Source organism: Patiria miniata, unplaced genomic scaffold (genome assembly GCF_015706575.1).
Source record: "Patiria miniata isolate m_02_andy unplaced genomic scaffold, ASM1570657v1 HiC_scaffold_16, whole genome shotgun sequence".
Classification (NCBI taxonomy): domain Eukaryota; kingdom Metazoa; phylum Echinodermata; class Asteroidea; order Valvatida; family Asterinidae; genus Patiria; species Patiria miniata.
In genome coordinates, this window is record NW_024037054.1 from 8,621,314 (window position 1) to 8,647,765 (window position 26,452).

Consider the following 26,452-nt stretch of genomic DNA (forward strand, 5'->3'; position numbering starts at 1 on the left):
CTGCTTATTGCCAAAATTCTGGCAAACTTGGTTATTTATGTGCTGGATCTAAACAACGCTTTACAAAAGGTGCGGACCTAAAACCTTTGTCATAGGATTTCTACAGATTTATTCAGGACCTTTTTTCTTGAGTAAGAAGGGGAAAAAAGAAAAGACTTTAATTCAATAGTGACAGAAACTTCAGTCATTTACTGGCGATGGCACAAAAACAAAAATCCTATAACAATGCAACTCAACTTCAATATAACTTTAATCTATCCACAGCTTAAATTAATTCTTCAAATTCAAGGCCAATAAAAGTCTTACACAAAACAGGCACAGCGAAAGGGGGAAACATTAAGTTGATATCAATGTGCCTTAGGCATTAGATAAAAGCATACAATCTATAGGGAGGAGTTTGAATAGAATACATGAAAAATTGAGAATGACTAAAAAAGGGTCTCCATTGTACCTGCAAGATTTCCTCAAATGGAATATGCCTGACCTTGCAAGCAATAAAAATGTATTGTACTTATTTTATAAGACTTGCTCAATATGGAATTAAGCATATTTAATGCATCTACATGTACATGTATTCATGAAATAAAAAAACTCTCCTTTTTGTCAAAAAAATAAAGAGCAACTCCCGCCTGAACATATTCTCCACTTCTAATCCACTTATTTATTTCAGTTTAATAAAACTTCCCAACATTTTTGTCTGAATGCAAATGTAGGTGGAGACACGACAAAATATCAACAAACAAGCAAGGAAAACAAACTGACATCACTCTGTATTTTCAGAATTCGATTTTGTTTTTAATTTTGGGGATATTTTTAACCCTGGAGACATGCTTATATTGCAATACAGCACAATAAGCAACTACATTCATATACATGTATGTGGTTTTTTTTACCATTCTTTTGTTTTCTTTTTTAAAAAATTGGGGTTTTGGCCTTTGCTAGAATCTAAACTATTTAAAGCTTGGTATAAATAAATAGTGGCAGGACTTTGATGTCCTGAACGCATCAAAATAATGAAAAAAAAACAAAAACATAGAAATTTGATTTGACAAATTTTGGCCCAGTTAGGGTTAAACAAAACAATGTTTACTCATATTTTGTAATCAAGACAACAGCTACAAATATGCAAATTGAGTCTAGTACCTAAACTTCTTTATACACATGTTCACATTTGTTATGAGGGTAACGCACAAAACAATACAAATTATAGAATGGCAAACTTTCCATTTGTCACGATGATAGTTAAGCTTGTTTTCACTGACATCTTTACAATTACACCGGTATCCTACATTTATATACAAAATACTGGTGGGCACCAGGAAATGTTCCCCTCAAAGGAGAGACTGTACACATATCAGCCAATAGAGGGCTTGATATGCACTGATAGTATAACAAGATATAATACTTTGTTGACATTATCTAATAAACAAACTTTTTTTCAATGCAATTGTTTTAACAGCAAAAATTGTTAAATATATTATACAAATATAACATGGTTTGAGGGTGGATAGTCGACAAACTAGTTTGTCAACAACAAACTAGTTTGTCGACAAACTAGGTTGTCAACAATTTCCAATACCAAGGGGAGCAAAGATCGCGATCCACCCGAAATAAACCATGTTATATTTGTTTTACTATACCTCGTACATATTCAGTTGCCAAATTTTCCCGTTACAGTACGCACCTCGGCATAAAATCTTCGGAGAAACTTGTCCAGCTCACCAGAAGAATCTTGTTCAACCTCAGAAAAGTTCAGTTCTTTTGCAATACAGTAACTCCTAAGAGTTTCTACCGCACTGTGAACAACTTTTTTTAGTAGAGGAGGTATCTTCATTGTCCACAATATTCTCAAGTTCGGCATCATTGAGCTCGGGAAAATGCTGATAAAGGCCATGTCCGAATTACTTGGCTTCGGCTTGAAATTACGCGTGTCTATGGTAGTGGCTGCAGCCACTGTCCGTATACTTGTGCCAAAATCTTTTCATGTGTAGCTTGGGCGATGTCCACACGTGCGTTCTACACCAGTGCAATAGTTGCTTCGTAAAGTGCATGCGTAGTGGACTATCGCACGGGTAACCGGCGCGATAGTCCACTACGCATGCGTGTTTACCCTATGCGCGAATACTCGCATGCGCACTTGGTAAACAGCAAAACTAGCGGCTTGCACGTGATGGCGAATGGACCTGTGAGAATTCGGCTCTGTAGATCATGAATATGTATGAGGTATAGTACATGTAAATTAGACATTTGAGCCTGTCATGCTTGCAAGCTAAAACAGGCAACTTACACAAAAAAATCCATCCATAGGATATCTCACAGTTGCGACTGTGCACTAGTGAATAGAGGATTTCCAGTGGATCACAGATTGGCTTTGGCTGTGCACCAGTGAGGGATAGGTATGATACTTGTTCGTTTGAAGCACGGTTACCAGTCACCTCGTAAGTATAGCAACAATGCCAAAGACACCAATAATAAATTTAGATTTGATCCTTTTTTTTCCAAACCGTCCATCATGATTCAGCTTCGATGACCTGAGGGGTCACGACCTCTGCCCCTGTGCAGTTATCAAGCCCGCCCTCGTCTGGTTCGATGCACTTCCAGAGTCCGTAGCTCTTGCCGAGCGTCGTCTGCCAGAGACGTAGAGTTCCGTCTTCAGAGCCGCTGGCGTACAGCTCACCGTCGGGGGAGAAACGGACACAGTGGACGGGACCAAAATGGCCTTTATAGGACTCTGTTGACGAAGACAAAGTTTTGCTAAAATATTGAAAACTGAATAGGAGAAATGAAAATTCAATGCAAAATGTATTGTGATTTAGGTTTTAAAACAATTTTCTTTCTCTATGGTGCCTTTCTGCTGGTTAATCAGACAGAACGAATTGACCAATCAAGTCATGACTTTTGGTCAGGTGACCAAAGCAGCTCAGTCAAACTTGGTCAGCGTTCAGGGATTCTTAGGGGCCCTGAGCTTCCTGACATTTATGTCCCAAATCCTTTAACCAAGATACCATGAACAGTCTAGAATATAGAAACATCATTTTCATGGCGAGTTTTGACATTGATCATTTTAATAGAGACATCATGTGAACACCAACTTTAAGAAATTCCAAACAAAGATGATATAAAAAAATATGCCGATTGGCAGAAAGTTTCAGAGAAACAAAGAAATTTCCTCACCCAATTCTTTCCCGTCTTCGTAGTCAAATTTATAGATCTTGAGATCCTCCCCTCCCGCCACGAAGCAGCCCTTGTCTGGGTGGAGAGATGCGGAGTTGATGGTGCAAGGAGCTTCAAAGGTCTTGATCAGCTCAAAGCTGGACAAAAATTGGGTTGAATAAAAAAAAATACTCTGATATTGTACCATCTTATTAAAACATATTGATTAATGTGATCTGGCTTTCAATAGAAATGTATAAATTGATAGAGGACCAACTATCAACAAAAATGGCGGAAAACGAAACTGTGAGCGCTATAAAATTTCATTTTTATTGCACATTTTTTCCATGTTAGTTTACGATTATGTCACTTTTGTCACCATTGTACAATAATATTGGTGATTATGTAAGATGTCCTAAGCTATACACAAATCACTATTATTTGTGTAAATATAGAGAAACAACAAGTGTTGAATAATTGTGCGACCGCCATTTCCTGACGGTCGTTGACGTGACAATAGTTCGACTAGAGTGGTTCGCACTTCAACTTCAGTGCGCTTGTGCTAGGGACGTCACGAACCAACCATTAGTTAACCACTGGATGGGCCTCACTGGAATCAGCAAACAAGAAATGGAATGTGGAAGGCATTATTTTTACCTTTCTGTTTCGTAGAAGCTGATTTTCCTGCCATGGGAGACCACACAGACATCTCCTCCCTTGGATAAATCCAAGCTGATGGTTCCTGTGTCGAGAGTTATCTTCTTGATTTCAGTTCCACTTGCCACGTCCCAAATACTGCAAGGAAGTTTGAAACTAGTAAGGCATAATATATGATAAGGTTTACGCGAGGTCATCCAGCAACCTGGATCGGGAACCCTGCCTTATACTAGGGGAACAAAACCCAAACCAAGTCTAAGACCAAGACTCATAAGCAATTTACTCTCTTACCTAATTGTCTTATCGTCTGATGCACTGATGAGTTTCTTGTCGTCGCTGAACCACATCGCACAGCGGATGTTAGATGAGTGGGCGGGGATCTCCATAGGCTCCGCCTCTAACTTGGCAAGGTCAAAGATCCTTAGTTTCTTCTCGTTACTTCCTGTCAGCAGCCTGCCGCTGTCCTGTTATGATTCACAAGAAACAAATGAGGAAACGTCATTTTCTTTTAGTATTATTTGTTTTGATTATGTGGAAAGAGGTTGATGATAGAATGTTTAATTTCAGAGATGCCACAGGGTCTGCTTGAAAAACCCGAACAGCTGCTTGAAAAAACCGGAACTTTATTTTTTGTGAAAAAGCCACTCCGACACAAAGTCCCGGTTGTCATCTTTCTCTTGTAGCCAAGCCCAGTTCCATTTATTTTTGCTTCTATGGCCTTTAAGCTGTCGGTTCGTTCAATCACTTTGAATTTTTCCATATTCCTATTAATTATTCTGCCTACCCGAATTTCCAACATAATATTCGACACGAAACATGCACGATTCCACAACACTGTCGGTGTACATGACCTTTGCACTACGCGATGCGCACGACAAAAAAATGGTTGGTACCTGGCGTTTTTTGTATTCACATATATCACTGTGATCGGGAACCACCGATAACTGAAATGATAGACTTGATTTCCAGGTTGAATGCCTTGTATGCTTAGCACACAACACGCCCGCACGCACTGCAGCACGCGAGGCGCCATTGTATACTGCGTGCAAGAACGTTGGCCGCCTGTATCGCATGCAGGATCGGCAACAACAAAGATTTGTTTTTAAGACTACTTCAACGAACAACGTTGTGCTGTGCGTGCGCAAAATACAACAACGAGAGCGCTAACGAGGTAAAAATCAAAAATCGGAATTTTGTGAGGTAAAAAAACCCCCGGAATTCCGGTTAAAACCGGAAAAGTGGCATCTCTGAGTTTTAGTGGTGGGAGGAAAAAACAGAGATGAATATTCAAAGAATTCCATAGAATCAGGAAGAACTGAAAATTCAATCAACTACTAGCCAAGAGTGGATTCAAACTGGGGTCACAATAGTGGAGAGGGGGAGTACTAGGGCACAAAATTTATCTAAAATTTGCTGAAAAGGCCTACAAGTTAATATTTAGTTCAAAGCTTCAAGGTCCTTAATCAATTTCTGGTGAAAAGTTTTGTGCAAGATAGTCTCCCAAGAATTCTTTCATTTCGGGATGAACTTTCTTATTTTTTTCCATTTTCCTTTGAATGTTCAGGTGTTTACTTGCCTTTGAGAAGTGAACTGCCTTGACAATGTGTCTGTGTGTAAAGCTGTGCAGCTCATCACCACTGATGGGATCCCATACCTTACTAAAGGAGAAAAGAAGACAAGAAAACATTTGTAAACATAACATACAGGGTATAAACAGAATCAAAAAACAATTTCAATATCTCTATCAATATTGAGCAAAAGTAGTATAATAAATCACACAGGGTTAAAATGTCCAATTAGATGGTCATATATATACTTAATCAAATAAAACTAGAATATGCAGCATGGAAGGGGTAAAGGGATATTTCAATAAAGTCCCTTTTTTCAAAGTATTAGTTTTCTGAGGTATTTCACAGTGATCATGCTTCTTCATCACACTCCAAATAGTATGGCATTGGCAGATAGGTGATGTGACTGTGCCTTTGATGATACAAGCATGGTATTTGGCACACAGTCAGAGTATGTCATGAGAAAGATATTTGGCTATAGGGCCATCGCAGATTTGTTCTTTGAAAAAATATAGGTAGAATAACAAGCAATGGCAGCCATTTAAATATTTTTTAAAAATTGCTAGTTATTTTTCAAAGGACAAATCTGCGATGGCCCTATAGCCAGATATCTTTCTTAAGACATACTCTGACTGTGTGCCAAATGCCATGCTTGTATCATCAAAGGCACAATTCCCCAAATATTTCTCCTATCTGCCCGACTAAAAGGGCTTGCTTGCTTGTTTTTTTCCTGCAATACTCATGATACTTGTTGAACCTACGCAGTGAAATCAGCCGCCCCTGTGGCTGCTCTGCTGGCTTCAACGTTCAGTGTAGCCCCCCAGACGGCTCCCTTGTGACCATCAAATGTCCCCACCCAATCACCGGTCTCGCCTTGACGAAGCATCGGCTTGCCATCTGAAACAAAAACATGTGTCCGATGAAATAATTGTAGAGTGAATGGTCAGGTCACTTAAGAAATTTGTTAGATGGATCGTGTCTGTAAACGTGGGTACTTCAGAGTTTAAAGTAAATCCTTAAAGGTGGAACTGGAAGGATACTGGGATAGGAAAGAAACTAGTATTTGTTCGTGATTGGTTAGAGTGCTATTTCATTACTTCATTAGGGCATTCTCGTTGTCTTGCTTTCCGCGACAACGCACCAGACGAAAATTGAACTCACTTGCGGCGCATGAAAGCGGTGTGGTACCCACATACATCGCGCGCGCAGATTTTTTTGATGTCATCACGTGATGCATACATTTAAATAATTAGTAAAACAAAATGGAAGTCAGCCGTTGGAACTGGCATATTTTTACGGACAAGCCACCGAAATCGTCAAGATTTTTCACTTTTTTTTTGTGGTCTGTTTCAAGTCGATCATTAGGCTTCGTAAATGACTGCTGAATGTATGAGGTATGTAAATGAACTCTGGGGTGGGATAAAAGAGGTGAAATTCGGACAATTTTGGAGAGGCTGTTTTTTTAGGGTCTCTTGCTACCACATGGAAACGAACAGGTTATTCCTCCAGCGTTACATGTGAATGAATATGGAACATGTCAGCTGGAGTTACTCAAGCTAGTGTGATTGTGATAATTTTATGCATTTGAATAAAATTCTGTTTGTTTGTGTTTTATTTAAATAATTAAATCATTCCACGTTTTCCTTGCTCCATGATAAGAACTAGCGTTCTATAAAGAACTAGCGTTCTCACTGTTGACAATGAAACTTATCTGTGAGTGACAACAAAGACATGCTGTCCGATGTAAACATGTCAGTGAGGGCGCCCTCTGCGAATAAATATCGATACAAAAAAATCACGTTTCCACTTCTGCCTTTTCTGGATCGATGCCATGACACGGGAGCAGGGATGGAGAGCATATTCCAACTATATCTACTTACCTTTGCAAGCACTGATGAGGAAATATCCATCAGGCGTGATTCCACTGAAATCTACATGAACAACTGGCCTCGTGTGTCCACTGCAACTCAGCGGAATCTGTCGCAATGTCGCCATGTTGAGGGCAGAGAACCTTGTCACTTGAGGGCGGTACAGGAAGAACGATTACAGAGGGCGCACTTCAGCCCCGAAAGGTTCATGTCTTGTGACTGAAAAAAACATGCGACGTTCTTTCTTTTTTGCGTCAGATTTTACATCAGATTCCTGGCTCCAAAGGATTTAACATGTCGTTACGAACCTTTGTATTAGTACTCTTCATCGGCGTCGTGTATTTTGGTGTTACAAAGGTTTGTAAAGCGAAAGCGTGTTTCAATCATCCTTGCTCTGTGTTTTGACAAACACTCATTTCTATCATGTCTATGTTTTGTGTACACGCCACTTGGTTGTGTACAAAGTGTGTGGAGAGTCGAGTGCATTTTTAAAATATTTTTTTAAACAAAATTGGAAATGTTTCTCAGTCCAAGATTCATGTCTTTCAACATTCTTGCAAAGATTTGCATTCATTGAGATCAATTAATGCATGATGAAAAATGTGGCAACATTCTTTCCGATTGGAGGACTATTCGATGATCATGTTGATCATATTATTGGTCATTCTTTCAAAGATTTTGAAAGATTTCAGAAAATTACTTGCAAAATTTAACCACAAAAGTAGCGTCTGGACCTATATTTGCCTCAATGTTACATGCTGTCTGAAATCACTCATAATAATGGCCTTCCTCACATATTATTTTGTTGATTTTCCAGGCGCAGTTTGAGGACTGTCGATGCAAATGTGTCTGCCCGGGAGATCCCCACAGTAAACACAAAGTCAACGTGACTGTGGTCAGCGTGCCTGCCTTGGAATGGTAAGCAAATACAAGAAATCTCAGACAAGAGATCATGCAGGAGCTCAGGATTTCTTTGTGCTACTACTTGCTCCATTTGGAACCAAGTTACACCCAACTATGGCATCATCCCAACTATAGTCAGGACAGTCCCAACTACAGATAGATTGTCCCAACTATAGTCAGGATTTCCCAAACTATTGTTGGGACTGTAAGTTACACCCAACTATGGCATCATCCCAACTATAGTCAGGACAGTCCCAACTACAGATAGATTGTCCCAACTATAGTCAGGATTTCCCAAACTATTGTTGGGACTGTCCCATCTATAGTTGGGATCATTGCCGTAGTGGGGCATAACATATTCAATGTCCTTGCTATAGACTCTTTGCATTGCAGCCATCTTTGAGGCACGTGTGGTTACATAGGGATGTGCATGAGTAGCCCTCTTTTGAATTCATTGTTACTGAATTAAAATGACACAAACCCTCAAAATGGCTGCTGAATCATGCAAAGAGTCTGTCAATTCATGTGTTGGTTACACGTGTGGTATTGCATATGTTTTTGTTGTATGACAAATAATGTTTTATCATATAATTCAATATCTGAAGTTTTAAGACTGTTTTTTGGCTGTATTTTTTCTCTGAAGCACATGCCAGCATGTTACAGGCAGGAGTGAGTTGGAATGCCTTCGTTGTGAGTGCAAGTTTGAGGTCCGGTCTACCACGATCATCAAGGTAAGAAATGCAGGTCCATTGGCATGAGGCCTGAGGGATCAGGTTTGCCTGGGGGTACTTTCTTTGCCTTCCAGTGCTGTGACCCAGGTTCAAATCTCGCCAAGACCTACACATGGATCGGGATTTTAGTCTATATTTGATTCTGTTGGTTTTCCCTGGAATTTCATTTTGGGGTTTTCCCCCGACCTCTAAAACTGTGAATTTCCTTTCTCATCTTCTACCTGGGGCTTCACTAGTAATAATCCAAAAGACTGACAAATATTGATCAAAAATAAATAACAATCAACTAAATTTACTTAACAAGCCCCTACCTTTAGATACGACCTCTGTCTCGTAGATTGGACCCTCGTTTTGCTGAGCAGATTTTGTTGTTTTTTGCTTTGCAACTGAAACACTGACTTTGAAAGACTTGGTATGTGCCACTCTGATGCTTGTATATATTTGTGAGCAGAACAGATGATCAACCCTGACTTGACAGGTCTTAAGCAAGACCTACTGAGGCTTGACATTCTCAAGACGTGGTATCACGTCTTTCATACAATGCTCTTGTATCTGTTACAGATTGTGGTCATATTCGTCCTGGTCCTGATTGGTGTCTTGTTGGCGTATCTCATCGCGTTGCTTATCATGGATCCAGGAATGCTGAAGAGGAGCGAAACAGACCGCAGGAGACAGCCTCAGGAAGTTCTTGTAAGTTTACCAATTGTCATTCGTAAGAAGCTTACAGTAAAATGCTCAGGATCTTTATGAATAACTATTTGATGAAACAATTTTAAGCTGCCCTTATTAGGATATGCCTCCAAATCAGATGTACCTTTTGTTGTATTGTATTACTTAATATTGTGTTGCAAATCATGTAATTAATGTTTGTACTACTTTATGTATTGTCATTTGGTTAATTGTGAATTAAATTGCAAATTAATGCTACTGTATTGAATAGAGATCTTTACCATGTAAATTTCAGAGGGGCTTGTAAAGGAGCAAGTACTGACATTTTGATTGACATGAAAATTGCTCCATTTAAAATTTGAGGAAAAAAGTGAAATCTAGAGACAAACCATTGCCATTTTAGCACTGTAATTACCATGACCAGTTTATGCCATACTAATATATCTTTTAAATGTTATCTTTAAAGTATCAGGATGCTGCGGAGGTTGCACCAGGATCGTCATACTTCGGCCGACGTCTTGGCCGTGTCGGATCAGCCCAGAAGAGATGGCAGCACAAAGTCAAGCAACAGCGACAGGACGTCTTTCAGGACCACACCCTGTTGAGCTAGCCAGAGATCACTTGGCTGAGCCAGTTCAAATGGTCCATTTTAGGTCTTTGACTACGGCTAGCCGCATATTGTGACTCAGAGATATTTTCTTGTGGAATCTGACAAGCCACTGTTGGTGGCTGGAAGGCTGTGTAGTTTCATGCTATAGGAACAGGAACCTATTTGCCCTTTATTAAATTTTATTTTAGGGTGCAATTGTCAGAAAATAATGACAAATGTAACCATTTTGATTAAATGGATACATGTTGTCCTTTGCCCGATAGGACAAGACAGGAGTACTTTAATGTGTTAACCAAAATAAAAGTTTCATATGTAAACCAAAAATACAAGTTTCGGGGAAGCTGAAATGCAGATGGAACAGATTTATTTATTTGTTAACTTGTGTTGAACTTATTTACTGAAGAGGTGGGGGAAGTCTGAAAAATCACTTTCAGGAAACCCCCCCCCCCCAAAAGGAAATGAGTCGAGTGTGAAATTAAAATCTCCAGAAATGATACATGTACTAACATTTAAGGCGTTTACCAATGTTTTGGATAGGATGGAGCAGAGGTTGTAAAGTTCAGCCCAAGTAAAGTCACCAACTAATAAATATTTTCCAGTAATAGGTGCAGTTTTTACTGATTGCAAAAAGCACAGTACTTTTCATCCGGTTACTAATTTCAATATTTTTTTACAAGTACATGTAATACTGGGTTTCCATAAAAGTATACTGAAGTATTTCATCTAACAACTGTATATAAATAACAGATCATGTACAACATTTGTACCTTCGAGGTGGATTTGTATATTATACTTATGATATTTTGTAATTTATGATACAGATTATTTTCAACTGAGCTTGCCGAAGGAGGCTTGAATCTGTATTTTATTAAACTGTTGGTATTTATTCTTGCAAATCCAAAATGTGGGTTCTTGTCATTTGCTCGAGTCCATTTTGCAGTTTACTTTTTACCAAGTTTATAACTTTTGAAACAGACGCTTAAAATACAAAGTAAGGACTTAACTATCCATGTTGATGTTCCAAGTCTAGTTTTGCGAGGTAAATACAAATTTTTTTTATTTTCAATATAAATTACAACCTAAGTGTAAAACAAGTTTACTGAAAACAACTGGTTGTTTTGCATCGTTTCTGCAGATATAGAAAGATAATTGCAAAATGAATGTGCTTTTGATTCAGTAAGCTCTTAAGTTTTTTTCACCTCCCCGATTTGTCGAAAGGCAGGATAAATTTATTTGACTTTCTCATATGGATGCCCACTAATCAACATATTACTGTTCCCCCCAAAATGAATAAATACGCTTTCATGTATTTCGCTATTAACCCTAACTCCCTAGGAGGTGTGCAAAATCATATTAAAATTGGAGGATTCAGGACTGTTAGGGATAGGCTATTCAATGCAATTGTTGGTTTAAAATCTCCTCTCACTGAGTTTTCTGAAATGCTTTGGGTCCCTTTCCCTCCCAACAAATTGCAAAAAAACTTGAAATGCCAGCTCTTCGTTTTTCAAAACTACAGAATGAAACAAGTTTAACGCTGAACAATAGTTATGCTTATCAGAATAAATAACATTACTCTACATAAATTAAAAAAACACGCAACATTGCGTGCCAACGATTACTGATAACAAGAATGGAGAATAAATACATTCATAACATTATCAAACTTTACACAACAGATTTGCAAAGCGTAAAATGGTTTAGATGTGAACTATGAAAGCAATCTCGAGCAAACCTTTTAATTACTTTCCGGTAATACAAGCAAGAACAAATTCGATTTACGACTTCCAATCGGTTAATTTGATAATATCACATTTAGAACTAATATCGGTGTAATTATTTTCCCAAATTCTAAGAAACGAAAAATCATGATTTTTGTCAATGAGCTGTTCAACAGTCTGTACTTATATGTGTTTGAATGTCACGTATATTTTTTTCACAGATACTGTGTCAAACATATCTCGACAAACCCTATTTCAGTAAATTCTATACTGATAATATTTACTGTATAACATGTTGGCCTACATGTTAACTCGTCAATGTTTATAAGGCAAAAAAAAATAAGTCTCCGGTTTCTGGTATGGAGCTTGTCCAAAAAGTGGTGCGGCGACGCGGCTTTTTTTTTTTTTTACCTGACTTTTTTGCTTCAAATGTCGGCTGATGACTGCAAATGGTGCCCGACTAAACTTAGTGCAAATATATGGGAGTCCAGAGAGGCCACATAAAGCTTATTCTCGATCATAACCCCATCTAAAAACACGTTAAAATTGTGCAGCAGCAGGATTCCAGTCAAACCAGTGAGTTTGGCGGTTTTGAGACATCATCTTTCATTGAAAAAAAACCTTTTTCATTTTGCCGACGCGCATGGCTACGGCGACGCGCGCGCATACCAGAAACCGGAGACTTTTTTTTGTTGGCCTAATCACGATGTTTTTTGCAGTCGAAATCATGCCGAGGTTTGCTTTATTCACGTTGGGTTGCCGCATCTGCCCGTGTCGTTATTGTTGACGTCACTTTTGGCGGTAATGCTCTGCAAGCTGGCAGGGACGTGGGTCGAACTTTCACTGGGTCCATTCGCGAATGGGACTCGAATCCCTCCTGTATGTGTGCATATTTAAGAAGGAAAACAAATCAAGTCAATTTTAAGAAAATAATCTCACGATCAAGGCCTTTGCATTTTAGTGTTTGGTAGGTTAATTAGGGTATCCAATAGCCTAATTTTGGTATCCAAAAAACTTAGTTTAAGTTACCCTACCGGCAAAAACAGTTTCTGTTTGTACTTGTGTGACGTGTACACGATCATCCATGACTTTATCCTTGAACAAAGAACTCATTTCAAATAACTTAAAATCACCAACTCAACATTACAACGTTTGTCTTCTATTATAGACATTGTTCTGGCTGACATGATTGTTTAATCGAACAATCCTTTTGAAAGTGACATTGCCTTCCATTATCTGGGCGGCATATGCGGTATGTTGTTATCTTGCCGATAATCTCCTCTGCAAGTCGTCAGACACTTTTGCCAAATTATTGTTCCAATTAAAATGACAGTTGCATCTCAAGGCCTTGAAAACAACATACAAGTATGGATAAAAGAAATGTGTCCATTCCTCGCTGTGAAATTGATACAGAGAAGCAACATGGAATCCAGTTGGTAAAAGGGCGCGAAATGCCACGTTGCACCTGGGCGTATTACTGGCGGATGGTTCCCTACGCGCTCCGGCCAGCTGCGCGGACAGGGGCCGAATTCTCGGCGGGAAATTCTGGGTCAAGATAAGTGGTGTCATCGAAGTGATAACTGCGATCTAGGTCACGAGGCGTATCCATTACTAGTGTGCAACAGTTGCTGATGATGATGATGCAACGTGACTGTACTTTGTGGTGTTTTACACACTGTATCCAATCACTGTTGAGAAGCCATTGGTATAATTATGTAAGGGTATTTTCGGTGTTATCATCATTATCAAGAAAACTGCCGATTGCATTTCTAGGTGGAACCGCTTTCTTTCTTCTGATCCGTAAAATGCACGCGTATCTGCCTTTCGGGTCTTAATTTCGTTGAAAGCATATGGATTTTTAAAAAAACTATGTCGACAGAAGTTTGCAACTACAAACAAGCAAACCAACGAAGTTTAGAACTCGATGGGATGAGTCCCCTCAGAAAGCTTAGACATGAATTCGAGATGAAGGTCATGTTGTTTTTCTTTCTTTCACATGAACAATGTCCACAGTAGTCATGGAGCCTGTTTGTAATTTCGCAAACAGACGATCGGCGACCCATCAGCTGGAGTTTTATTGACGAGGCAAAGCCCTAAGATTGAGCGATGGGGAAAATGGTAAAAGTTCCCGGGTTCAGTCTCCTAGCCGCGCCCGGCCATTGCACCGAAACGAAGCGGGTTCCCGCCGCGAAGCAACAGCTGAAACTGCGGGATGTCGGGACCTCCCGAAATAAAGTGGTAGTTGTGACAATAGCACCGAAAATTGCGTGGAAGGTTGTTCATGATGTGGTTTTACGCAACATTACGATGCTCAACGTACGCTCTGATACAACACTGTATTACGGGCTTGATGCAAACCTATTTGGAAAAACCCCCAGATGATTTCTCAGATTCCATGTTTGCCATGTGTTTTACTTCAGCTATAGTTTTAAAAAGACAATACGTTTGAAATTATTCGTTGTCTCTCGTTACAACGGGAGTCAGAACCAAAGTATTTCGTGTGCAATATGCACATTGTTCCCCCAGAATTGTGATTAAAATGCTTGTTGAAACAACTATGCGAGATGTGAATTAGGAAGTTCTCGAACTAGGTTGCATAATTATATAACATGCAAACTGTACCAATTGTATTCATTTTCGTTCATCGAAATTAAGATTTTAAGACGCAGTAAACAAGGACAAAAATGTTGGGTTCACAATATCTCAATATCCTTTTTTTTGGGGCTTGAATATCTTAGATGCTAATGAGTAAAGGTTAATATTGTTGTGATTTCGATCAAATAAAATGAATGATGCTATACGAACCGTAGCCATGGAGCCAGTGAAGAGACCCTGCATCGTGGGGCGGTGGTGGGGCGGTCAGGCGCGGTATCTGCAGTAAAAGAAAGTGGAGTTTAACTCATAAGAACCAACCAAATACCCTATGCCGGAACATATAAATTTAAAGCAAATTTATTTCCCTTCATTTTTTTCTTGCTCTAAACTTGCTTGAGTATCTAAACATGTTGCAATCGTTCACCATCACAACAAAAATCGCTACCAGATGTCATGCGATTTTTCACATATTAATAGTGAAACTTCTCTTATCAAAAGGACGATTTTTCTTTTCAAATGCTTGTTTTTGGCACATTTCTGTCGGCGATCTCAATCAAATTTAATATGTCATTTGGAATCACTTTTCTTGGATATTTTCGTTCATTAGTATTTGAAGCTAAGCACTGAAGTAGATTATGCATACAAAAAACGCATTTTTTGTTCTTTCTTGATTTCTGTTGTTGTTTTCCCTCCGAAAATTCAAACAGAATTCACAAGGAAAATGAGAAGTTTTGTCAATACGAAATTCTGCGAAATGAGTGTAGCTTTGAGAGGCGTTCAATTCAATTCATTCCAGCAGTTTGACAGATAAGACAGGCATTATGATTGCTCTTCGTGTGTTACGCATTGTGACTTGATCCAGGTTAGAAAGGAAACACCGTGGGATTCACTAGGTACCGCACCGTCGATCGCAGCGGTAGATCCGGTCAAACGGCCCCCGGCCCTCGGTGCGATTACCCCGCTCACACGATCGCGTTACGGACCGCCAGGTCCGTACCGTCCGCGGGGCCCATTGGGCCCGGGCCAATCCCGGCCTCCCTCGGTGAAAACCCGATACCACCGCGGAATCAACGAACAGATTTGACAAATTTTCTAGTTTCTTGGGTTTCCTCTCAGCGAGTTAAAAATAAGAGGGGGCAAATCGGACGGCAACAATTGGGGGAATGAATTGGTATAAACTGCTAATTTGTTTCAAAGTGAGTTGACCTGTTGTATCTTAAAATATATTTTCAGAAAGCGAAAACTCGACCGGGTCCGGAGTTTAGAATCATTGTATGTGTAGCTTATAAAGAAGTAAACATGTATGTAACTTAAGATAATGTACCACAGCGCAAGTGCAATACACATTTCAGTCAGTCAAGCTTTAATTCTATGTAGAGGCTGGCATTTGCGATTGCAGTAAAATCATATAATCGGCAGTGGGGTTTACTTGACGTCACAAGTTCACATAGCGCACCCTAGGCGAGCTACTACGCGTGATTTATGTTGCATGATGCAAAAAAAAAGTCGGAATGATGAAGTAAAACGTTGTGTATTACTAAAATACCGCGTAGTTTCACGTGATTAACAATTAACCCAAATTATGACTGCCGTGAAGATAAAAGGTAAAAATCAGTAAAATATATTTTCCTCCACGAGCATCCTTGTCTGGTTTATCATTTTACGGAGTTCAGTCGGCACAGACCAAGGGAAACACGACCGCTCCGCTTGATTGATTCTAAACGCGTTCGGCAGAAGCAGATCCGCTCCGACACCTGAAACAACGAACAGGAAAGATTGAGATAAATTCCCAACGATCTTGAGGGTCTAAAGAGAAGTTAAAGGCCTTGAGGAGGACATTCCAGAACTCCTCCTAGACCGAGTCAAGCACCTGGAGTTCGTCTTGAGTTCATCCGTCTCAGCCGGTCATTTCTCGAGGCTTCTAAGATAAAAATCTCTCGAGGTTCAGGATATTGTTTTTGTATTCGTCCGCGGATGGTTTTTGGAGAACACAGGCCGCGGAATTGAAGCGGAAAAAATGCCCACTACAATCGTTTGATGATGTCGTGCACTCTGAAAGTGTTTGCTTGTATTATGAAACTTTAATTTTGCAGCATATTGTAGAAAAAAAGTTATACCAGATACATCGACACAAACCGGTTTTCAAAAAGCGCCATTACTTTAAATTCTAAACATAATTACATGTATGTATCCCATAAAAAACCAATAGGTAATGAGGAATACGTATTAAACTTTACGAAAGCATTTAAAACAGTCATTCGCATTTTAAAGTTGAAGAATTCGTTTCTCTCGACCATTGACATATTCTGTCTTTCTTGGCCAGATACCAAATCGAATGGTTCTTTCCTGCCGACCAGGGAACCATAACATAATATTTTCCATTTTGTTGGGGCAGAACCGTAAACGAACGAGTCAATTGAAATGTCAAATCAAAGCATCAACCTCCACGGTGGAAAACATGTGCAGGTGATAATGTAATTTATCCAATTTAAACCGAGCATTGGCAACTCCCGCCATGTTGGTATCGTTTGCCTTTTGACTGCCCGCCATGCTTGCAATGTGACTTCACTCGGAATGTCGGGGAGTGATCACAGCGAGAAAACATCTGCCATGTTATCGCACTCTCCTATAAATATGACCACAATTTCTGGGTTTCGTATCATGTTGAGGAGTCAATGTGGCCCCGTGGGTGCGAGGAAGGGCCTAAAATTTGGTGCTGATTGGGCAATTAGCGGGACGAATTGGGTACCAATTTGTCACATTTTGGTGGAAGGGTCGATTTCGAATGTTGGCCTGCTTTGATCGTGAAACTGCCATGTTAAAGACTCATTTCATAACAACATGAAGAAAATCAGTGGCGCGAGAATGGACGATTTATCATTCTCAACGAATTTTCCCTTACAAAATGTAGTTTTCAGATTAATTTTCAATGTTTCGAAACTGGACATTGTAATCATATCAGGTGAAAAAATTGTAATTTTCAACTTGTATGGTTTGTGGTGTGAGATCGGGGATAATTCGAGATGTTCATTAAAACCTTCAGCTTCTTTGGTTTCCATGTTGAATTCTGAATAAATGAATAGCTCACAATTGTTGATTATTGAAGACGAGCAAATCAGTTAATTTCAGTACATTTGAGACGAGCTCTCTCAGTCAAGAAAATATGTTATGTTCGTACGTTTCCTTGAAAAAAAGTACAAAAACTATCAGCAAATAAAAGTTGTATAATACGCCAATCACGTGATCCCTTTCAAGACGATGGATTGGCCACATTTTGGCGCGCAGCGGACGCCCTTCGCTACCCGCTGTTACCAGAACGAGGCAGCTGTTGTCGATCCGGGGGTAGGGGAACATATCGGCTTGGTATGGTCGGTATGCTACTGTATGGGAACTTTGGGAGTTGAAAGAAAATGTTATAGCATGTGGCCCATTTTGAATTATGAAACATCTTATAATAGAATGCACAATAAACTATCTAACGCATAATTATATTGAGAATATTTGGGAAATTAGTAAACTAAAGCATTTTCCAAATGACTGTTCAATGTTAAGGCAACTTAAACTGTATTTTATTAGAGTGCTGAGAATCGCTTTGGTAAACCATTAATGATTTAGAAAGAAAAGTAATGTAGTAACATTGACATACGCTCAAGCTAATTGTTTAATCACCTACTGTGTTCAAAATGGTCATGAAAAACACTCTTAAATGCAATTAATTAACGAAAATTCGATGAGGATTTTCCCAATTCACAAAGCACATTCAATGATAGGGCTTTAAATAACAGATACAAAGCCAGGTCCTGCACGTAGTAGAACAACGACTACATAGATAAATGTGTAAACTTTGTAACGGTTTGCAAAACTACTTTACAAAAATTGGTACAATCCTTTTCAAAAATTTGTTTTTGTTTATTTCGAAATAGGAAAAAATAAAATAGCAGTCAGATCTGAGCTAAGTGCATGCATCGAAACCTTTCATGGGAACCGAGGGTCGGTTATTTGTGATCCGATATTAATTTGTCCCTCGGCAGTGTCTGGCTAGGGGGTCTACAGATATTTCTTTTAGCTGGACCGTACCAAAGTTGGTAACCCACCCAAAGGATGAAAGTTTGCATAATTCCAGAACTTCGAAGGCCAAAAATGTATTCTGAATGCATTCTATTTATACCTCGTTATTTAACTGGTCAAAATGTTCCCTAAAATGTTTAACTTTTTATTTGCATCCTCGTCAATTCGTTGTTTGGAATACTGTTTATGGGCGATACTATTTTGGTAAGAGGGGTGGTCATGTGGTTGACCCTTAGGGCAGCTTGCCGCAGGTTGCAGATGTTGTCCATTGAGCGGCAAACAAGGGAATTAAAAAGAAGCTTCCTTCCAAAAAACAGGTGCACCTCCTCAGATTTGATTGGTCGACCACAGGGAAGCGCCCCGATAGGTCTTAGATCACCCAGCCTATGGTGTTTTACTCGTCTCTTTGTCGAGATGTTTTTTTTTTTTGCCTTTAAAGATCGATTTAAAGATAAAATCGTCCAAAAGTTATATCGAAAGTCCAGCCTTTGATCAAGCGATTCTCGAACGAATTTGAAGAGAAATTAGAATACTGAGAACAGATGAAAGTGAATCATCGAAGAACCAATATTAATTATTGAAAATAACTTCTTTTCTTTCATAAAAAGTCATTCTGGTACTAATTTAAATGGAATTTTAGTTAAAACCATAACCCTCTAATAGTTCCCAGGACTACCCTGCTTAATCCAACAGACTCCGACAGTTTATATGAGTTTACTGCTTAACCCACCAAAGTCCCACACAACCCAACTTGCCAATTTGTTGGATACCTGAACATATAAAATGACTGGCATGCTCAATCCAACAGAATCCAACTGTGCTTTATTTTTCTGCTTCCTGCTGGATCCAACAGAGTCCAACTTGACGTTATTTAACAGCACCCAATAAATTCAGACTCTGAATGTTTTCAGTTGCCTGCTGAAACCAACAGATTTCAACAGGAATAGATACAAAGGGTTTACTGCTCAATCCAACAGGACCCAACAGATATGTCGAAAAAGTTGATTCCTGTTGGATTGAGCAAGGATATCGTAAGTTCTTGAAAATCAGGTTTAGCAATTTGTGTTGCGATGCCAATAGCTCTTTCTTGTAATAGTTTTTCGATGATCGATAGCTTGAAGGACGGTTGGACGAATTTCGCCACGTTGACCAAGAAAAGAGTTACCAAAATTACGTAACTAAATAAACCACTGTTGATGCAGAACTGGTACCCGTGATCTCTTCATAACGTTCGACTAAAAGTTTGTTTTCATCATCGAAGTGCATATTGTTTGGTAAAAAACAAATTCAGTGTTAAAAAGCTATTAAAGACTCTTTTTTTTGCCTTCGAGACAGATATTACCGGCCCTCCAACTTTTTTGATATACACTAATTATCCTCTTTTGAATCTACTATTAAGATGAGAGACGCTAAATTGGTGTTTACAGCGGGATTAAAGAGATCTTCGACCTCGCCGGGGTTCATATTGACAACCTCTTCATCGTAATAAATGGTGTAATTTTGTTGGTCCTTTTTTCATCCTTGGCACATTCATCTTGTGTGTGACTTTAAGAACATCCGATAGTGGTGCCTTTGGTATATGCATAACATCTTGGTATGACTGCACTATATGCATGCTGAGAGGCAAATCAGCTCGCCAGTATTTATGGACGAAAATTTTTCCAACATGATTCATGACGAAGTGCTTTCATTAGCCTCAAATCCAAAGCATCTTAACTTGTAAGTATTGCTCTGTTGCAAAAACATATTATTTAAAATTGAATATCTAAATATTTATCAAGGTTTACGTCAAGATATTTGAAACAAAAAGAGATGAGACTGTATAGTTGACAGTCTGTCCTAGCATTAGACAGCTCAAGAAATATGAAATTACGATTTTCTCAATTGTTTAGAAAGTGGATATACTTTTTGAGAAAGTATGCAAGTAATCTTGTAGAATTTATGGTCATCGTTAATCGAAGTACAGAACAGAAAATAATTGTGGCAGGAAATCATGAAGCAGACTTGATAGTTTCAGAAAGACAAACTTTAAGACTATTTGAAAGGGACTTGAATTGGAATGCCGATTTATTTATTTTAGATATTTGCCAGGAGTAGTTTGAAATCAAAAAAATGTTCAGTCCGTTTTTTGTTCTTGAAATTTTCACCTTCATCCCCAATGTTATCTTTTAACGAATGTCTTTGAAAACAATGAGAAAACAACAATAAACTCTCATGAATGATTATCTAGTTTAAATATTTGATGTTCGCAAATTATTGTTTTCAAATATATAATTATAGGAAAGTTGGCTTATTATTATTATTATTATTTTTTTTTTTATAGTTTTGAATAATTATTTCTACCGACCTTAGTTGGGGGTGGTGCAAGTTCCAGTCTGCTGCATGTCTCGACGGCTGTTCTCGAAGTGTTGCCTGCAAACGTGAAGCTGGTCGGGAGAAAACCAATCCTTGGGTAGTGGTGGTGATGGTGAATATAGTTGCACATATCAGCCGTCGGGAGATTTGGCCCTACTGTGATTGCCAGCGAAAACAATTAAAAGAAACAATTACAATATAAAATTATTTTGAATTACAATTTGGAGCACAATTTTATGAAAATGTACATTCCATTCACATTATTTTGAACAGAGTTCATTCTGAAACTTTTACAAAGTGCCGTAACGACAAGTCTTTGAAAAATGTCATTTTAGTAAAGCCCCTTCCATTTAAGGGAAAATGCCAAATTTGCATTTCAAACATCAATATTAATAAGTAACATAGAAAATGCATATTTAATTTTTTTGATGTTATCAAACTTTGAAGTTAAGAAACTATACGAAATTTGTGTACATCGGGACATTATGTGCCAAAAACTTTTTTTTTTTCAAATCTGAACTTACAAGAAGACATTTAATGGTTCCTGCTCATTAACAAAAGAAACATTAGTTGTGTTCTGTAAAATTTCAGACACAGCTACAGAGATGTAAATTGCGCTGGAGTCTATTAGGGTGTTTCTGGCCCGCGGCTGCCGGCCAATTTGGTGCCGGCGCTGCGCCGTGTCTGCCAGGGCAGAAAGCCCTGCGCGTCTCGCTTCGGGTAACTGTTAACACGGACTTTCTGACGCGTGGGTATGCCTGGGTAAAACTTGCGATTTTGTGTTCAAGACGAGAAACAAAGTTTACAGGATGTATCTTAATTAATGCCGATCAAACTTTAGCATGACATTATTTTATTGAATAGCAATATAGTTTGGTAAATTTGTGTTTCTTTAAAAATAAAAACTGATTTTTAAAGTTACGTGCTTAAAGACATGCATCACATAAACAAACGAAATTAAAACAAATTTGGTTTTAAAATTAGATTTAGGCCTATCGAGAGAGGTTTCGATAAAATTTTTAAAAAAATATATGATAACCTCGCTCCGGAGAAGTTCTCAACTTATAAGCCTACATATAAAATATATAATAAGGAAATTGTTGAGTTATATGCAGTCACTTTTTTTCAATGGTACATGAATAGAATTAGGAATTTCGGGAATTTCATGCAGTTTCGTAGTTTGCTTGCTGTTTCAATAGGATAATAATCTTAAAACTGAAAATACATTTATTCATATTTTTTAGACCTTTTAAAATACGCCAAGACCCATGAACTTTAAAGCGTGTAAAGATGTTGGTTGAAATAAATCGTCATTACTTTTTATCAATACCATAAATTCAGCTGTTTAACCTGAATTGTAATTGAAATTTGAAAGTCGGATTCTCTAACTATTTTATAATGTTCAAATCATTCTTATCTGTGTATTTTCATTTCGGAATTATATCTGCGATCAGTTTTCAATATTAAGAAAAGGACACGATGTGAACATGTTAAGAAATTTGATTTTCTTAATTCAAAAGGAAATATCCAAATTGTCTTACCTATTGATCTTGTTTCATTGAGATAGCTTGCCGTATCTGCCTCCCATAACACTCTCTGTAGGTGATTGATGTAGTCTATAGCTGCTCTCAGTGTGTCTACTTTGCTTATCCGTCGTCCATGGTGCATGAACGGCAGTACTTGTTTCAGATGTTCAAACCCCGAGTTCAGATGATTCACTCGGTCTCTCTCCCTGGCGTTGGCTTGCTTGCGCCGTGCCTGGTGCGCTTCTGGCCCGTCATCCACGGGCTGGGAGTCGGTCGAGCTACGCCGCCGGCGTCGTGGTTGCCGCCTAGGCGGTTCGATCGGCGCGCCGTACCGTTGCCTCAAGCTCACAGAGTCCGGTCCGATCTGGACAGCGCTCGGAAAGAGCGGAGGTCTCTTAAAAATCGGCACAGAAAGTCCAGCATGATGAGGTAGATTTGTGAACGGGGGGAAGGTTTGGTTTTGAGGGACTATAGGGATACCCGGGTGGAAGAAGTTTAGCGGTGCACCGGTGAGTGCAAGGGGTGGTAAGGGAATGGGTAGTAAGGGACGGGGTGGGAATTGTACCGGAGGGAGAGGAAGATATCGTGGGTGAGTCGCGGCTAGATACGGCCGGAGGGTCCCGGTGATGGGTACTGGTCTGATTGGTACATCCGTAACTGAGTTGTCCCTAAATGCACCGGAGAACACTAATCTGTGAGTTGTAGAGTCAACTACAGAGTTCTCAGATTTGGTTGTGGATGCAGTACTTTGCATAAAAGTTTGAACGGGAGTTTTGAGGTGCGATATCGGGGACAAGGGGCGGGAGTCCAGTGGTTGAATTTGCAGAGGTATTGCTTTGATTGATGACGGTAATATCGGGCGGACTGGGCCGGGTACCACGCCGGGAATCACGGGCGCGTCAGGGTGAGGAGTTCTAGTGATTGGTGGCGGAGTACGAGTAAGTCTCTGTCTGTTCGGCGATTCACTTCTCATTCTCCCATGGCACTCGTGGTGTCTCCTTTTGGTCGATTTTTGCCCCCTTTTGGCATCTTTTCCCTCTTTCTCGACAGGCTTGGGGATGTTTGTCTCCTCAGCATCGATCTCAGATCGAGAAATGTGTCCCGTTACCATGGTTTCTGAAGATGCAACCTCCGCATCCCTGTCCTCTCGCCTCAAGAAATAATTCTTCTTAGAAATTGCCTCGCTTGTCTTGACTGGTCTTCCTGGATTTATTGTTTCTGTTTCTGGGCCGTGGCTGTCCACTTCGATGTACATATTGATGTTGGTGTTCAGGTTGTTGTTTGGGAGCACAACGACGGGTCCAGCGATGCCTCTGGTCCAGTTATTGACGATACTTCTCTTTCGACTGTCAGAGACGAATGTTTCAGTCATGACACAAGTTTCATCGTGGATACACGGCATGTTTTGAGCTCCTTGCGCCTCCAAGCGGCCAGCACCGGCCAAGGTTGAGGGGCAAGAAGGGCCAGGGGCAGGCGGGACAGCAGGCGAAGTGTGAACGCACGCTGCGCCCGAGACGCCGGGGCTGGACTCGCTGGATGTAAACACGCGACTCCCACGTGTGCTCAGGTCAACGGCAGAGTCTGAGGAGTTTCTTACCGTGGTCGAGTCTGCTATCTGCTGGAGTAATGTTATGGAGGATGATAATAACCAAGATGTTGATGATGACGATTGGTGTGGGGGTGGTGGTTGAGGAGGGGGCGGAGTCGAGTAAGGTGTAAAAGTGGGCTGGGCATTCGGTGGTGTATTCAGACCTACTTGAAGAGCTGTGGTAAATCTGTGATGTGTGACAGCATCTTGTGATGACTGAGCAGTGACTTGAGCTGGAGAGACGGGTCTCAACACCGCAGCACTCCATCCAGTATCGTGACCCAAACACGCTTGATTCTCTGAACTGGCTGGTAGTTGCCACGAAGTGGTATCTCCATAACGCGTGTACTGCACCTGACTTGAACCACACTCTTCATTTGAACGGAAGTTCATGAAGTCTACAGATGGGCAGCGATAGACATTCCCGTTCGCGTATGCACCAACACCTAAATTATCACTCTCGGTAGACTCCATGTGTCTTCATAATACTTAGCACAGCTGCAAAATGGCGACGTTTTCGCCTACAAAGCCTACGGAAGTATGTGCGCCTTTCTGGTATGGCCGCTACAACAGTTACATTTTATTCCCAGCCACAATATCTATTCTTTGCGCGTGCGATCTCCAGGTGTTCAACAATAGACGAAGCTGGGCTTGGCATCGAGCCCTAAATTCCTTCGAACAATAGCCGACCTCATTTTAGTCACGTGCCTAATTATTTATGCGCCATTAGGACAAAGAGTAAGTTTTAGGAATTCTTATAACAATTGAAAGTCGAAACTTGTTGATGGAGGTCTGTGAACGCAATAAATCCGACGCTGAATCATATTTTCGTGTGCTTATCGATTTTCTGCTGCTAGAGGAATTTCTAACTTGTCACCGTTCTCTTTCCAGCGAATTTTTCATTGTGCCCTTGATTTTAATTTCCGCTCGGTGTTCTGCGGTGAAGATCAAACATACAACCGCGGATGCCAGGATTGGAGAATTAAAACTTAATGACTTAAATTCTAGTGTCTAATTTCAAGCTTGTTTTTTTTCGCTTACCACCCCCCTTGCTCAAGCTTAGTACCGATTTATCGGATAAAATGACATATTAGCGTTTATTGTACACTGCAAGATGGCACTCTTTCTTTACAACTTACCACAATTTAGTTCTGTCAATTAAAATGATGAAAAATACATATGCATTTAATTAAGGAGGTTAAGAACACTTAGGTATTGAAGTGGATCATGTATCAATACATAAATTTATCTTTTATTATTAGTATAATTTTATTTTAACACAATAGTCCATTTTTTTGTATTTTGAGGATGAACTCAACATTTGAAATGGAACACTCTGCCCAAAACGCTCAAGACTAATACGTACTGTTTATTTTATCCTATAAATGTTTTTTTTTTTAAATGAAATATGAACTGGAAGTGATTAAATTGATTCATCTGAGCAAAAAATATTGTCAAAATATAGAACCATGAACACCCACCAAGTACAAATACTGCATCGGTATTACTACTTCGTCTTACAATAAGGGAAATCATCTACCTCAGATGAAATGTTATTGGCTTTGGTCCAAACCACAGCACAACATATTAGACTGCAGAAAAAATAATTCAGGAGTTTGTGTGTATTTTATTATATCATTTTCTTGTCCAACAGAACCAAGGGCAAGTTTACCGGTCATTGTACCGCGCCGAGCGGTACGTGGTGCCGAGGCCCTGGGGGCGAACAACCGCCAGAGACCCGAATAATTGCCGACAAACTCGGCTCAGAACATCTGGCCACTTCTAATCATTCATTTTATTACAGAAATGAATAAATGGAGAAAGTTTTACACAGAATGAACAAGCTTAGCTCTTTTTGCTCACGCAGGTTTGGTGGAAAAAAGTGGTTGGTGGTGGAAATGTCAATAATGCCCACACATGAAGTAGTGAAAGTAGATAGCTTAGTAATTTTGTGGCTCGATATACGGAAAATGGAAACTAGATTGCAATTTTTCACAGTGTGGACACTCTTGCTGAGGTACAGTCATGATGTATGGAGAGTGGGTACACTTTTGCACATAATGTCCCTGGATAAAGGCATATTGGCATTCTAACAATAGAGATTTTTTTGGGCAGAATTGTTGGAGTCATGTCTTGGCAAGTGCTCAAGAAAAATGTAAATCTTTTGAACTTCATCATGAAGTAGAATTGAATGTGCTGTAAAAAAGTTATCTGCTATTCTCTCCCTTCGTACATTTTTTCGGCAACACGTTGAATTTGGCTGTGTAATGTCTTGCTACTTAATTATTTTTTACATTTCAGCAATGGTCTAAAATTAACTGTATAATTCACAAGTTATACGTAAGGTGCAACATTTATTTTGTAGGTATAAATGCATGGTCAGACGACCTTTTGACCACTTACAGGTCAATAGGCCAAGTTCAAACGAAAGAACTCTCGGTCA

General features: G+C 39.5%; 3 protein-coding genes across 3 annotated transcripts; 1 reads left to right on the forward strand and 2 right to left on the reverse strand.

Annotated features, from left to right (window-relative positions):
- Positions 1-769: 769 nt before the first annotated feature.
- On the reverse strand, positions 770-7,394 carry LOC119722884 (serine-threonine kinase receptor-associated protein-like). The gene is made up of 7 exons (XM_038193284.1): positions 7,259-7,394; positions 6,140-6,275; positions 5,387-5,468; positions 4,102-4,274; positions 3,811-3,948; positions 3,175-3,311; positions 770-2,731 (listed from the first exon to the last, which is right to left on the reverse strand). The coding sequence occupies exons 1-7, from the start codon at positions 7,371-7,373 to the stop codon at positions 2,511-2,513; spliced, it is 1,002 nt and encodes a 333-aa protein (XP_038049212.1). The 5' UTR covers positions 7,374-7,394; the 3' UTR covers positions 770-2,510.
- Positions 7,395-7,434: 40 nt separating this feature from the next.
- On the forward strand, positions 7,435-10,598 carry LOC119722885 (proton-transporting V-type ATPase complex assembly regulator TMEM9-like). Its single transcript, XM_038193285.1, has 5 exons — positions 7,435-7,603; positions 8,064-8,164; positions 8,793-8,880; positions 9,442-9,570; positions 10,016-10,598. Exons 1-5 carry the CDS (start codon positions 7,541-7,543, stop codon positions 10,157-10,159), a joined length of 525 nt encoding a protein of 174 aa, XP_038049213.1. The 5' UTR covers positions 7,435-7,540; the 3' UTR covers positions 10,160-10,598.
- Positions 10,599-11,018: 420 nt separating this feature from the next.
- Positions 11,019-24,586, reverse strand: LOC119722883. The gene is made up of 5 exons (XM_038193283.1): positions 22,437-24,586; positions 20,888-21,051; positions 14,683-14,749; positions 12,579-12,754; positions 11,019-12,205 (listed from the first exon to the last, which is right to left on the reverse strand). The coding sequence occupies exons 1-4, from the start codon at positions 24,481-24,483 to the stop codon at positions 12,624-12,626; spliced, it is 2,409 nt and encodes an 802-aa protein (XP_038049211.1). The 5' UTR covers positions 24,484-24,586; the 3' UTR covers positions 11,019-12,205; positions 12,579-12,623.
- Positions 24,587-26,452: the final 1,866 nt, after the last annotated feature.

Bases quoted from the DNA above. Each gene is read 5' to 3' on its own strand.
- LOC119722884 (XM_038193284.1), bottom strand. From the start codon at position 7,373: ATGGCGACATTGCGACAGATTCCGCTGAGTTGCAGTGGACACACGAGG. The intron at 4,275-5,386 runs GCAAGTAAACAC...GAATCATAACAG, and splicing joins AGGCAGTTCACTTCTCAAAG to GACAGCGGCAGGCTGCTGAC. The intron at 3,949-4,101 runs GTAAGAGAGTAA...ACTTCCTTGCAG, and splicing joins TCAGACGATAAGACAATTAG to TATTTGGGACGTGGCAAGTG.
- LOC119722885 (XM_038193285.1), top strand. From the start codon at position 7,541: ATGTCGTTACGAACCTTTGTATTAGTACTCTTCATCGGCGTCGTGTAT. The intron at 7,604-8,063 runs GTTTGTAAAGCG...TTGATTTTCCAG, and splicing joins TGTATTTTGGTGTTACAAAG to GCGCAGTTTGAGGACTGTCG. The intron at 8,165-8,792 runs GTAAGCAAATAC...TTTTCTCTGAAG, and splicing joins AGCGTGCCTGCCTTGGAATG to CACATGCCAGCATGTTACAG.
- LOC119722883 (XM_038193283.1), bottom strand. From the start codon at position 24,483: ATGGAGTCTACCGAGAGTGATAATTTAGGTGTTGGTGCATACGCGAAC. The intron at 21,052-22,436 runs GTAAGACAATTT...TGGCAATCACAG, and splicing joins CAATGAAACAAGATCAATAG to TAGGGCCAAATCTCCCGACG. The intron at 12,755-14,682 runs GTTCGTATAGCA...GCACACATACAG, and splicing joins TCACTGGCTCCATGGCTACG to GAGGGATTCGAGTCCCATTC.